This window comes from Larimichthys crocea, chromosome VI, assembly GCF_000972845.2.
Source record: "Larimichthys crocea isolate SSNF chromosome VI, L_crocea_2.0, whole genome shotgun sequence".
NCBI classification, from domain to species: Eukaryota; Metazoa; Chordata; class Actinopteri; family Sciaenidae; genus Larimichthys; species Larimichthys crocea.
In genome coordinates, this window is record NC_040016.1 from 21,910,488 (window position 1) to 21,925,038 (window position 14,551).

The 14,551-nt window shown below is 43.2% G+C and overlaps 1 protein-coding gene and 1 long non-coding RNA gene across 2 annotated transcripts; both read left to right on the forward strand.

Annotated features, from left to right (window-relative positions):
* The first annotated feature begins 2,689 nt into the window (after positions 1-2,689).
* On the forward strand, positions 2,690-5,288 carry LOC113745913 (uncharacterized). The gene is made up of 3 exons (XR_003462481.1): positions 2,690-2,982; positions 3,247-3,376; positions 5,272-5,288. It is a non-coding gene; the product is annotated as an uncharacterized LOC113745913 (long non-coding RNA).
* Positions 5,289-9,025: 3,737 nt separating this feature from the next.
* On the forward strand, positions 9,026-12,686 carry pck1 (phosphoenolpyruvate carboxykinase 1 (soluble)). Its single transcript, XM_019275494.2, has 10 exons — positions 9,026-9,133; positions 9,331-9,616; positions 9,964-10,148; positions 10,325-10,528; positions 10,632-10,819; positions 10,913-11,075; positions 11,199-11,423; positions 11,524-11,655; positions 11,751-11,846; positions 11,950-12,686. The coding sequence occupies exons 2-10, from the start codon at positions 9,393-9,395 to the stop codon at positions 12,405-12,407; spliced, it is 1,875 nt and encodes a 624-aa protein (XP_019131039.1). The 5' UTR covers positions 9,026-9,133; positions 9,331-9,392; the 3' UTR covers positions 12,408-12,686.
* The last annotated feature ends 1,865 nt before the right edge of the window (positions 12,687-14,551 follow it).

Here is a 14,551-nt window from a genome sequence, read left to right on the forward strand (position 1 = left end):
CTGAGCCCAGTTACATTGCCCACTTGCCCAGCTCTGGTTCTGGCATGACACCGGCTCCACTCTCCTGTGGTACAAACACTAACACTCCCCCCGGTCAAACTGAGCTAACAGCAGCTACAGTCGGCAGCAGTTTACTTCACTGTCCATAAAATATGATCCAGTTTCACCAGAATCAGTGAAATAGTTGCTGCTGTGTGACTTAGTGCCGTAAAGTTACATAGTGTGAGAGTGTGGCATCAAATTGATGAAGATGTGTCATGACTCAAGATCAGACTTATCACATCATAATGTTGAAATTCTTCATGTATGACCTTTGTGTGTCATGGCTTGAAGATGGTTTTAGTTGAACAGAGAGAGTCATCACAGAAACACAGAACAAACAACATGCACGACTGCATTCCACTCAGCTGTTTGAGTTCCCGTTGTATTGTTGGTGTGCGTGACTTACAGTAAAATTGAATTGTCATCGTGATTTTAGTTCTGCTCAGTGCTCGTCCTGTTGTAAAAGAACAATAAGATCACTCAGCTTGATTCGTTTGTTCAGCGGAATAAAGAAAAATCAGACAGATGAACTGTCTCTATATTCATGTATTTATGCCTTTGAAGGTCCAGTTTAGATTTAGCTTTTTGTGTTCTGGAGCCACCGTAGTTTAGTTTAGGTGACGAGCAGCAAATCCTACCCACAGACGTTCACCACTGTAAATCAGCCTTGTGTTGAGCTTTTTGTACAATAATTTATAAGAGGTTGAATCAAAGCTTTTCTATTCAGATACAGATAAGGAGGTAAAGGCTGTATGGACGGAGAGATAACGCCTGATATCAGCTGTTATATTACCTCCCACACTGAGGGCCGACCACACACATGCACACATGCAGATATAGATATCATGCATGCTGTATGGGTTTTACCTTGAACCTGCTGGTTTCTTGATCATACCTGTGTAAACAGAGCCAAAGCTGTGTAGACCTGAGACTAGGATTTGAGTTAGACTTGACTCGAGAGAAGGCAGCTCCAGTTTTGTAAAAACATCCTTGAAAGGAACTTTTTCAAGTTTCAAACAGCAATTTGACTTGATCTGACAGACTTAAGGCTTTGTTTGGACTTTGTTTGCGCTGACTTTGGACATGGACTCGTCTGGATTAAATCAAGACTTGACCTGTTCTAACCAGAATAACTTGAAACTTAAGGACCAAGGTTTTGGCAGCAGAGGCTCTCGGGTTTCTCTTTGTAGTCCAGGCAGGTTTTGCAACAGATTACAAGACGATCGACACCATTTATTAGCATTCACATGCTGATATATGTTTTTAGAGATTAGCCAAGTCTTTCTGAACATTCTTGAGTAGCAGGTTGCTAATGAGACTGCAGGCCGACAGATCCAGAAAACGGATGGCAGTACCAGAAAATCATCTCCAGACCAGAGCTGATGAGTTCCAAGATTTGACTTGGACTTGTCTAGAAAGACTTGAGACTTCATCGACATGAGACCTGTCAAGTATAACTAAGGACGTCATCTTTACCGACAATAGATGAGTCTTGGACCTACACAGAAGAGCAAACCTTGACTTGAACTTGCCTTCAAGGACTTGAGGTTTGAGATGCTTGACTTGGACTTGTCTGGAAAGACTTGAGACTTCTTCGACAAGAGACCTTACCTGGACTTGTCAAGTATAACTAAGGACATGAATCTGAGGTTTGAGATACTTGACTTGGATTGGAAAGACTTGACTTAAGGTTTGATCTCAAGGACTTGAAACTTGATCTACCATTGTTGGGAATGACTTGAGTCTTGGTCCTACACAGAATAGCAAACCTTGACTTCAAGGACTTGAGGTTTGAGATACTTGACTTGGACTTGTCTGAATTTACTTGGAGAGTGTTTGTCAGCTGGCAGCTGCCTGATCACTGGATGATTTGACTCCCAGCCAGATGGATCTGATCCAGCTCTTGATCAGATTCCAATGACCCCACAACTTTAAACTGCATTACACTCTTTTCTATCGCTGCCAAGTTTCTACGTCAGCTCTTACCTCAGAGTAATGTCCCACTCAGGGGTCATAAACCAATCACTCACACTATTATCTATCCGTCTCACTCTCTACTATCTATCTGTCTGTCTGTCTGTCTTGCCACACCGTTGGCGGTCCTCCAGCTGGACAAACGCTGTTCAGTTTGTTTTATGACTCACAAACGCAGCAGAAATGAAAGAGTTGCAAGAGATGTTGTAAAACGGAGATGGAATGATGAATGAAGTGATCGAAGAACTGTTGGTTGATTACTGAAACAGACTCCGAAGGTCATTCAGGGATCATTCACATGATTTTATAAACCCGTTATGTTCCTTCATTCTTTCCTCGCTCCCCCATTCTTCTCGTTAACAATATTTACATTGATATTTTATATCGTTGCCAACTCTGAAAGTGTTCTTTGTGTCCTCACCTCACCTCCAGTCTTACTCTCACCTGATTGTCACCTAACCACCTGCTGCTCATCATCCAATCAGCCCCTGCTGCATAAAAGACTGGTTCAACTCTCCAGACTCTGCCAGATCCTTTAAGCCTCCTCAATGGTAACAACACAACTGCCAACCTTGAGCTCTTTTGAATACTTGTTACTCTCCCTGTGCTTCAGGAACTCCTGCCTCAGCAACCTTTTGAGGTATTAGGCACCTTTCTGGATTTCTGGACACTCCTCTAGTTACGCTGATCCTGAGTTGCACCTCCACCCGAGCTCTTAATAACGTGTTTAAACTGTTTGGGTACTCAGATTGTGGACAGTATATGTAGTGTATATCAGACACAGATGATGTTTCAGTGATGAGCTCCAGGCAGCAGCATATTCCAATCCACCACCTGGAATTCCCTGTCAGCAGCGACCAATCACGGCCCAGTCCCGGTCAGCATCACCGCTGACGTTCAACAGTGTCTGACCGGGACCCTCCGTGATGTCACCGTGTCACCTCTTGCAGTTGTGAAGTCCACTATGTAAGAACAAACACACACACGAAGCTGATAAGCTTTAAACTTTGGTGCTACTGCCTGTTCACCTTCATTACTCAACTTCCCTCTTTGTCTTCAGCTCAGGCTGCAGCTTAACTTTTTTTTATTAGTGCAAACAGTAAAAATTAATGTTTTTTAAAAACTGTCTGTCTTTCAGCCTTTTATTTCACCAACCACTAAAAGTCAGTCCCACATTTACTCTTGTCCGGCGGCTTCTTGCTCGCTCACTCTCTCCTTTTCTCTTCTTAGCTTCCTCCATCATCTATGTCCATAAAGGCTGCTGAGCCTGGTTACGTCGCCCGCTTGCCCAGCTCCGGTTCTGGCACGACACTCTCTCTACTCCATGTCTGCATTCCCTGAAAAATACCTTCAGTTACAGGTATAATATGAAACATAATCACACGTCTTCTTGGCTCTAGTTGTTATAGCATCCAGTTAAACGGGATATGTCAAAGAAAGGACAAATAATTTCATGTCACACAGATTTTCGTCAGCTAAAATAAAGACAGCAACTCCCATGATCCAACATTATGTCCTGACATGATCAAAATATGTTGTTTTAATGTGGTGAGTCCCCGAGTGGCTGCGATACTGTATGTTTAAACAACATTTTAAACAATACTACTAATATTTCATGTATTTTTAAGTTTTAGAGATGATACAGTGTTCTTAAAAACCCTGGAAGACAAATATTTTTCCAGGATGTCCTTGACATGGTTGTGTGCAAATGTCCAGATTGTCCGCGGTGTTTGACACGAGTCCTCTGATGACAAAGAGGGTCTCCCCTCTGAAGACCCAGTGTTGTCAGTGTACTTTATACTTTACCCTCCTGACTGCTGTCGGCTGCAGAGTCTGAATCGCGCGTTCACGCACAGATCAGATCACACCGACACACTTTCAGTCTCGTTTTGTGCCGGCTGCCGTCGTCACGAACACGACGAGCGTCAGAGTTTTTAGAAAGTTTCAAACTGAAACACAGCGGCTAAATTATTAAACAAAATACAGAATTATTATTTAAAAGTAGTTGTTCTTTTTTACTGCTGTTCACTGCAGTTCTCGAGTGTTTCATTACTTCAAGGGATTTTATGAACTTACAGCCGCCTGTGTTTAAAGTTAACTACCTGTCTGTGCTTTATATGCCTGTCTGTGTTATCTGAACCTCATATTCTTCACAGATCAGACTCTTTCTTCCTCCCACCATAAACCAGTGATATACAGTAAGGTTATCTCTAGATATGATATGGATTATATTCTGTGTTAAAGTCACATTTTTTATAGAGTTTTAAAAGTCGTTGATGATTACCATTTTTTAATTATTTCGCTGGATATTAAGGTAAAGACTTTTATTTGTTAATATCCGCAAATCAACCAAGATCAGATGTTGACTGAGCACAATTTGAGAAATATCAGTATGCTTCACACCTCATATTAACTCATACAAACCATGCAACTATCCCCTCCAAAACAAGGATGGTGCCTAGATTTAATCCACTTAATGATTTATTACCGGTGACAGTTTATTCTGCTCATCGTTTTCTCAGCACTTTGTCTGAAAAAGTTGTGTAGACATCTCTAACACTATATATATTTATTTATGAAGATCTTCGTGGCAACTTTCCATCATTAAATCACTTCTGGTATTCGGTTTAAGTGACACTAAATTTGGGGAAACGGCTGTTAGTTTTTATACCATACAAACACACTGTCAATTTAAAAGCTGCGATTTCAAACGATTGGCTCTTAAATGTATTTATCGGTGTTGTCTGCTTGTTGTTTTCTTGAATTGGGTATCTTCTATCACACTCAGAATACGCTGCATCAAGCGTAGTGGTTAATTGTTAAGCAGTTAATTGATGTTTTTAGTCATTTCACCAGCTGCAGGCCACAAAACCACAGGAAAGATTGGAGATAACGTATCACCTTGTATCAGTTTAACACAGATCTCTGGCTTATGTTTGACACAGTCTTACAGTGGAAGTTTCCAATATACTGTAAGTGCAGACATATAACCTATAACAGAGGCTGTCGAAATGACACTCATCCTTTTGTTTGTGGCTTCTCTAAGTCAGATTGTAACGCACAAACCAGCAAAATAACATTATCAGTTATTGCTGAGCAAGTTGTCAAACACACATAGCTGACAGAGCTGGTAGCGGATCTCCACAAGTCATCGTGTTCTTACAGTGCAGTACCAACGACGGCTGCTAGATGGCTCATGTTGTGTTCAGACTGCACGATAACAGCGTCGTGTGGTGATATTTTTATTCCATGTAGAGTTTCAGAGTGGACGAAGCGAAAGAGAAATGATGTCGTCGGTGCTGTGAAACAGAGGAAACGTGAGAGCAAGCATCATACACACTGTTCACGTTGTTGTTCTCTGAAGTCAGTCTATAGTAACTTCCTCTCAATAACACCACACAGGTCAGAAAGACGGGACGATACGACTGGTTGGGGACAAGTGTATAGGCTGTCGGTCATGGAGAAAGTCAAGGCCGCTGATCTAAAGATGAAGTTTTATGGTTGGGAGTGAACAAACATGACGAACATTAAGCATGTCGCATAAACATCCAAAGAGATGAAAATTAAACAGAAGTGTCAGAGTGGGATGGATCAGCTGGCATTGTGCGAGAGGTGGAGGTTACACCGAGTTTCTGGTTCATTAAAGGGCTGAGACACAGAGAAAAACAATTAATGGTCTCAATTTACCAGATTAACCTGCATGTCTTTGGAATCTGGGAAGAAACCAGAGCACCTGGAGAGAACCCTTAATTTATTAATATTAATTCACATTTTAATTCACAAAAGTTTGTCCTACTCACTGATTGAACCAAGAACCATCAGCAGTGAAGTGAAAATACCTTATTCTCAGTATAACAGCACATTTAGATATGCTGTCACATCCACTGTGCGTCCTTCTTAGTAAATAGACCAGAGTGCCTCGGCTTTCAAAGCATTTCCTTTGAACTCTAACGCGATAGCGTTCAAAGGAATTGCTATCAAGCGGTGTTATCGCTGCTGTCACACAGTTTGGGAGCTCCTCACTTCACATCACATATGACAGACTGGTGGTCTGCTAATCTGGATGTGTGGTAATGTCAACAGATTGTTAGAGTACAGAGAGGCTGAGATGTTCGAATCTCTGTTTGGTAAACGGTGTTTTAATCCTGTCAGACAAGACCTTTTTGTATTTGACAGAGCAGCTCTTCAAAGTCCTGCCTACTGTTGTAATGTGACATCTTTGACTGGAACAATTTAATAAAGTTTTGTCTAAAATCTTTTGTTTGAAATGTATTTTCTTTCTTTATTTGATGGAAATATGAACGTTTAAGGAAGTTACCAGATGTCAGATATACTCTTTCTAACTAATATTTTTGTGAACTAGAAAATAACCGCAGAAATTTTGAGAGTGCAGAGTGGGCTGTTGCCGGGGGTCTTAGCATGTTAGCATTAGCATGTTAGTAATTAGCTGACGCGCTAGCAATTAACATTAGCATGTTAGCATTGGCCCCTAATGTTAGCATTTAGCATGTCTTTACAGCTAACGTGCTAGCTGCTCTGCTGTCTCTGTCATTTTAGACAGACGAGTTCAAATTAAGTGCCAATAACTGCTAAAATGGCCGCCGCTGAGCTTCTGCCTGCCGGCCCTAATCAGCAGAGCAGTTACTGCACCTGTTAGAATGTCAGTTGGAAATGCTGACAGAGAGAGAGAGAAAATGCTGAGACCACCCCTCGAACAGGAAGGATTTCTGGCCAAACCGTATTTCCAATCATTGAACCGAAATCACTGGGAGCATCCTGAGCCCTTCCTGAACGTCTACATAGTTATTTTGTGTTGATAAAGTGAAGAAATGTGACCTTTAGAGCGATTCAAAGAAGCGTTACTTCTGCTTTCCTCCAGAAATGTTCCCGCCTTTTTAACATGGCAGTCTATGGGGCTGTGGATGGGTGTTGGTGGCGCATCTTTGTGTGTTACGCCAAAACTATAAGGCTGACAGCTTTAGCAGACGAATGTGAGTGAGAAGACAAATTTTCCTACGTTTCTATGTATACATCATGTCTGTAGTGGGGCATTTAAGGCCACGGTAGTCGAATACGTTTCATTTTTTCACTGATTTTTCTCTCTGCTCCTCACTCTAGCTGATGATGTCATCCACTCTAGCTCAAACATTCTGCCACATACACACCCATTATAAACCCTGAAATCTGAGTAAAAACCTGCTCAACTTTAAGCCTTGATAGTTTAAAAACGGTAAAAGCTGTCGATGAGTAAAGTGAATCCCTGAAGAGAAGGCAAGAGTACCTACATTTTAAAGTTTAAATGAAGTCTCTCTGTGAAAGTATGCCAGAGCAGTTTATTGTTGAAAATGTCTGTTGTTTTTTCGGGGTTTCCCATGCTTGGAGAGTGCACGTGGCCGGGAAGCGTCATGGATGGAGCATGAAGCGGGCTGCAGAGACACATTTAAAAAAAAACAGATGCAGCTTCAAGAGTATACACACTTTTCGGTTGCACCTTGAGCAATTTGCTGGGTTGTCATCAAGTTAACACACAGACAAACACTCTCTATTTACCCCAAAACCTCGTCTGTCTTTAAGGCCTTTTTTCTTTCTGCTTGTACAAACATTAAGAAACACAGTCAGGTTAAAGTTCCTCTGGCTGTCTGTGTTTTATGAGTGCTGACAGGCTGCTGCACAGCTCACAATATTGTTCATAAAACTCTTGAACAGAGGGTGTTATGTAAGTGTCATTACCATGCGGTCTTTCCTGTCTGTTCCTCTACTTGCACAGTATTATTACTACACATTTACATCTCCTGCTCAACTACAACTAGTACAACTGCTACTATTACAAAACTACCTTATATGTTATGCATACAGCTCCTGCACACTCAGCTCACATGCTTAACATGAACCAGTTACATAACTTTGAAAGAAAAATGTAAAAAATAAATAAATAAAAGAAATCAGATTTTCAGACTTTCAATACAAACATGGACTGCAGAAAAAATACTGATCAAGTTATCAAGCTTCTTCTCAAAGCTTCTGAGGCAGTGTTAGCTGACTTAAATATATTAAAACAAAACAACCGTTCCAGTTTTTCAGGCTCTGTGAATTAGGATATTTCAGGGTTTTGTTGAGTCATTGCAAAAAAATCATTTTCCACTCCTATCAAATCACGCAGCTGACACTGTTCTCTAGTATTTGATCATCTGCCAACCTTGATAACCAGAGGAACGAGGAAGGGCAGATCAACTGTGCAGCTGAAATAAATAAGTTTTCTCCACAAATCACAACTCATGCAGCACGACAGGTGTTTTAAACTGGTTTAACTTCAGTACTGTCACCTGCAAAGTGTGAAACGCATTCCTCCCCTATCTGAACTCTTACCACACGAAAGGCGAGCCCCTGTCCGTCGGCCAATAAGAAAGGAGACCAGCCAAGTCGCTGCCTACCCACGTCACACGAGGTCAGACCCTGAACTTACATCACTTAATAATGCGGGGTCGAAGTTCAAAGGCAGCCGCTGCAGAACAAGAGGTGATGTATGGAAAGAAGGTTACAAAACAGATTAAATTAGATGAATGTGATCTGACTAACAGTTCAAAATAATGATAAAAATAAAGACATCTATGACAGATGAGGGATTTAATGTCAGCTGTTGATACTTTGTCCAGACAGGGTGAAAATCAGCTGTAAAAACAAACTTAGACATTATTAATCGCACTTTTCTCGTCCACGAGTGAGTTACAGGAAAACAGAGATAGTAGCAGAAGTCTGTCTCTCTCTTTTTTTTGGAATTCAAACCAACTGCCGACTATCGGTGTTCAGAGGGAACCGGTTACGTTACGTTACGTCCTGCTGCTGATTAATGATTCACCGCCGGGCTGCTGCAACATCATGTTTTCCAGATCAGGAGGGAACAACAGGTTCATGCAAATAGCTGTGAGGAGGATTTACACCTCCTCCTCCTCCTCCTCCTCCACTCCCTCCCTCCCCTCCTGTGGGACATCCCAGGGTATAAAAAGAAGAAACCTTCTCCACAGAGATACAACTGACTCTCCTGGAAACAGCGAAACAGAGACACATCAGCTGATGAGTCCAAGCTAAAAGCTCTTTGCTTCCACGCAAACTACTGAAGGTAACCTGATGCTCTTTCTTTTCAGTGTGTGTAATGTGAGGAGGGAGTTATTTGCAGACTGTGAGGGGGGGGTCTGCACAGGGATGCTCAGAGTTGGTCTGACCTGGAGGTTGCAGCAGCTTTTAAAATATTCATGTACTAAACTTCTCCTTTCTCCTCTTTTTCTTCATTCATTCATCCTCTTTTCCTCCCCCTAGACTTCCTCTCTTCTCTCTTTTCCATCTCCGTCTGTCTCGCTCTCTCTCCATACTCCGCCGTCATGCCTCCTCAGCTTCAGTCCCAGAACCAGAACGGTCCCAGGATCCTGCAGGGCGATCTCAGCGCCCTCAGCCCGGCCGTCAAGGAGTTCGTGGATGTCAACGTGACTCTGTGTCAACCCGACTCCATCCACATCTGCGACGGCTCTGACGAGGAGAACCGGACCATCCTGGCCCAGCTGGAGGAGCAGGGGATGATCAAGAAGCTCAGTAAATATGAGAACTGGTAGGTCGGCCTGTTAGAAATATTATCTGACATGAAAAACAACATGTGCTTTTGGCACATTCCGGTCTCATGTTGTTGTTAAAGACAATGTGTGCATCAGTCCGTCGTCAGCAGCTGTTTGAAGGAATAACAGTACAAACCAGAATGTCTGGCTCGCTCAGACAGACCACGCCTGCTTTTTTTTAGCAAATATGCTTGAACAGCATTTATTTAGGTGTAAGGTTAACATAGAAGTTTTTGTTTGTTCAACAGCCTCAACGTCAAAAAAACAAACATTAAATTTGTATGTCTAAAAATATGAATCATGTCTCCTTACGTTCTCCTCTTTTCTCTCCTTCCTCCTGCAGCTGGTTGGCCAGGACCGACCCGAGGGATGTGGCTCGCGTGGAGAGTAAGACTGTGATTGTGACCCAGGAACAGAGGGACACGGTGCCCACACCGCTTGGCGGCGTAGTCAGCCAACTGGGACGCTGGATGTCCCCGGAAGAGTTCGACAAAGCCATGGCTCAACGGTTCCCCGGCTGCATGAAAGGTACCACAGAAGCATTGTTGAATATTGTTTCATGTGTCTTAGCAAGCAAGGAGTCAGAAAGTTACTTTTATCTTTTTACTAACTGACGCTTAGATACCGGAGAACTCAATAATGGATGTTTCATCACACCGTCAGTAAAACATTAACACGCTGACATCTCTGCCCTTCTGTCCTAGGTCGTACCATGTATGTGATTCCCTTCAGCATGGGTCCAGTAGGTTCCCCCCTCTCTAAGATTGGAGTGGAGCTGACCGACTCACCCTACGTGGTGGCCAGTATGAGGGTGATGACCCGTATGGGGAAGTCTGTGCTGTCCGCTCTGGGGACGGGCGAGTTCGTCCGCTGTCTGCACTCTGTCGGCTGTCCACTGCCGCTCAAAAGTACGTCAACAACATCAGCTGGTTTTCATTCAGCTGCACTGAGGCGATGCTGATCTGTACTTTAATCCTTTAGTACTCAGTGACTGACTGATTCCTCTTTCAGAGCCTCTGGCGAACAACTGGCCCTGTAACCCCGAGCTGACGTTAATCGCCCACATCCCTGACCGCCGGCAGATCGTCTCATTCGGTAGTGGTTATGGAGGAAACTCCCTGCTGGGGAAGAAGTGCTTTGCTCTCCGCATTGCCTCACGTATCGCCAAAGAGGAGGGCTGGCTGGCAGAGCACATGCTGGTAAGTAATGAAATCCCATCTATCCATTCACAAACAAGACTACCCACAACGACTGGTCCATTCTTACCAATCGAAATGTTTCTCTCTGCTCAGATCCTCGGCGTCACCAACCCTGCTGGGGAGAAGAAGTACATGGCAGCAGCCTTCCCCAGTGCCTGCGGGAAGACAAATCTGGCCATGCTGTGCCCCACGCTGCCGGGCTGGAAGGTCGAGTGTGTGGGCGACGATATTGCCTGGATGAAGTTTGACAACCAAGGTGAGGGACTTGAGACTTTGTGAAGTTAAATTTGCCATCATGGACATTAAGAATACAAAAATGATAATCCAAACAGGCACTTCTGTTTTTCATTATTCATATTTTCCTCATTATTTCCTCCAGGAAACCTACGTGCCATCAACCCTGAGAACGGCTTTTTCGGAGTGGCGCCCGGCACCTCGGTTAAAACCAACCCCAACGCCATGGAGACCATCATCAAAAACACTGTTTTCACCAATGTTGCGGAGACCAGCGATGGCGGTGTGTACTGGGAGGGAATGGACCAGTCATTGCCCGAGGGAGTCACCATCACTTCCTGGAAGAACAAGCCATGGAGCCCAGAAGATGGTAAGAGTTTGTTTTTATCGAACGTTCATCAGTTCTTCAGACAATGACAAGATCTTTAGAAAGCTTAACTTCCTCTTCCTCTTCGTGTTTCTCTCACCAGGCGAACCCTGTGCTCACCCCAACTCTCGTTTCTGCACTCCGGCTGGTCAGTGCCCCATCATCGACCCACTGTGGGAATCCCCGGAGGGAGTCCCCATTGAGGCCATCATCTTCGGAGGGCGCAGGCCAGAAGGTAAGAACAACACCACTACGACACTGGCAAAAAAGGAATTTAAGAAGACGACAAAACAATCGGACAATCTAACTTTTGGCCCTTCTTCCCATCAGGTGTCCCTCTGGTTTACGAGGCTTTCGACTGGCGGCACGGAGTGTTTGTTGGAGCAGCCATGAGGTCGGAGGCCACCGCTGCAGCTGAACACAAAGGTCAGTATCTGATCTTCTATGACAAGATACTTTCAATGGATTCAAGCTTCCTCAGCTTATCGGGATTGCTCATAACTAATAACTCCAACCCTTCTTTCTACAGGCAAGGTGATCATGAACGACCCCTTCGCCATGCGCCCCTTCTTTGGCTACAACTTCGGACAGTACCTCTCTCACTGGCTGAGCATGGCCGACCGCCCCGGCGCCAAGCTCCCCAAGATCTTCCACGTCAACTGGTTCCGTAAGAGTCCCACCGCCGGATTCCTCTGGCCCGGTTTCGGAGACAACATCCGCGTGCTGGACTGGATGTTCAGACGGGTGAACGGCGAGGCCGGCGCCATGCCCTCAGCTGTGGGCTACCTGCCCTGCTCTCACTCCCTGAACCTCCAGGGCCTCAAGCAGAACGTGGACCTCAATGAGCTGTTCTCCCTGGATCAAGAGTTCTGGCAGAGGGAGGTGGAGGAGGTGAGGAAGTACTTCACCACGCAGGTGAACGACGACCTGCCCAACGAGGTGGCCCGGCAACTGGAGCTCCTGCAGAAGAGAGTGATGCAGATGTAAAGACCGGGAAGAAGAAAAGGCGATCCTAAAGGAAGATGATGGTGATTCTTCTAAAAATGAACTTTAGCTACTCTAGAATGTCACGTCAGAACGTCTAGAAACAAAGATTTAGTAACTCTGCAGCAGCATTGTTGTACTTACAGAGATTCACTAATTTGAGATGGGGCCTTGCAATTTTATGAAAGAGGAACAATTCTCCTCTGATAATTATTTTTTACTACTTCTTGATTTTACTAGACTACAAATATTTCTTACTGTGAACGTAACGGCCAGATCGAACAAGTCGAGACTGCTAATCTATGTTTTAAACTGTGTTGTCCTACTGTAGCTCTGAATTCTTCTATTTAAGGATAACTTATTATGAACGCACTATCTCTATATCGTCATAGATTTGTATGACTAAATGAGTCCAGCTCATCTTCACTGTTGTTTGACCCCCTGAACACGGGGGTAATGTATGTTTTCTGTTCCTATTGTTATTATCTTAATTTATTTTTGTACGCTGTCTTCTCTTGGTATCTCTTGGTTCTGTTGTATTGTAATCTTGAGCCCCCGAAGAGGGGAGACAACAATAAATGTATTTAAACTTATCCTTGATTCTGTCTCGTTGTTGTTATATGTCATTAATATTGCTGATATCATAGGGCAGCACAACACTCATGAAAACATAGTTATGTATTTTTCTTAAATGACCATGTCAGCCAGAGAAATGTCAAAAGAAAACAAAGCATTGGTGAAGAATGATGATAGGATTATGAGTACTGAATAGAAATGTTCAGTAGCAAAGTTCTCTTTTTGAACGGCTCATGTATGAGTCACACAACAACATCACCTTTAAACATTGATAACAAAATGTTTTCTGAGCCTTAAAAAGGCGCTTTGGAAACCTGTTGGTGAAATCATGCGTACGCGGCGCCGTCCATTCTTTACGCTGTTACTGGTTGAAAGAAGTGAATAATTCAATTACAGTCATGTGATGATAATGGCAGGGAGTTCACAACCCAGTGTCAACAATCCAATCCAATCCACTTTATTTATATAGCACGATTTTAGCAAACACAGGGTTTCCAAAGTGCTGCACAATACGATAGAACACAATGAATAACAATATAGAAACACAACAAAACATCAAGTAGATAATAGAAAGATAGAAAACAATAAAAATAAAATGAATAAAAGGCACTAGATAAAATAAATAAAAACAGACAAAAATAAATACACAAATAACAAAATGCATGTATACACATAAAATCAACCATCTACATGGTGTTAAAAGCCAAAGAGAAGAGGTGGGTTTTAAGAAGGGTTTTAAAATGAGACAGAGAAGAGGCCTGTCTCACGTGCAGCGGCAATTTGTTCCATAGCTTCGGGGCTGCAACGGCAAACGCTCGATCCCCTCTGAGCTTAAGTCTAGCTTTAGGGACAGTCAGGAGCAGCTGACCTGAGAGAACGGCTAGGCATGTAGGGGTGCAGCAGCTCAGAGAGGTAGGGTGGGGCAAGGCCATTCAAGGCCTTAAAAGCAAATAAAAGAACTTTAAAATGAATCCTAAAATGGACAGGCAGCCAGTGGAGTACACTTAACACAGAGAGAGCATCAGAAATAATAAGGTCAGCTAGGTGTTTCCAATGGTACTAATTAAGGTTCTGTTACATTTAATGTAGCAGAGACTTCCAGTGAGCCGACACGCACCCTGAACTGAACATTAATTAGTATCATCGAGTGTTTACCTACTATTTCATGTCAAAATGGCTCCTGTGAAAAAGGTGTGTTAGTTCTCATTGTGCAGAGCTGTGCGGCCATTTCTGGAAAAAACACCTCAACAACAACAACAACAAGTGATGCTCAGTCTGGGTGGAGGTAACCTGAGCCTGAAACTTCCCCAGAAATGAACTTCTGCAGTTGGTTTTATGTATCGTGTGTCATGTCAAAACAAGATCTCTGTAACATGTTTGAGACAAACTTATATACAAATGTGCAACCAGCAAAATTTAGTTAGTAATTTAGTTTGATGGGATGTTTCATTTAGTTTGTAAATTGGCTCTGACAGTTTCATCTTTGACCTTTTTGTTCTGCGTTGTTGTCTTTCTCCCTCTTCTTCCAAAAAGTTGCAACTCACCTGAGCTGAAATCAGACCTGCAAGTTC

What these genes read in the sequence shown, in the direction of transcription:
- pck1 (XM_019275494.2), top strand. Translation starts at nt 9,393, where the DNA reads ATGCCTCCTCAGCTTCAGTCCCAGAACCAGAACGGTCCCAGGATCCTG. An exon ending in GTTCCCCGGCTGCATGAAAG is followed by an intron (nt 10,149 to 10,324) that starts GTACCACAGAAG and finishes CTTCTGTCCTAG; the next exon opens with GTCGTACCATGTATGTGATT. An exon ending in CGGAGGGCGCAGGCCAGAAG is followed by an intron (nt 11,656 to 11,750) that starts GTAAGAACAACA and finishes TCTTCCCATCAG; the next exon opens with GTGTCCCTCTGGTTTACGAG.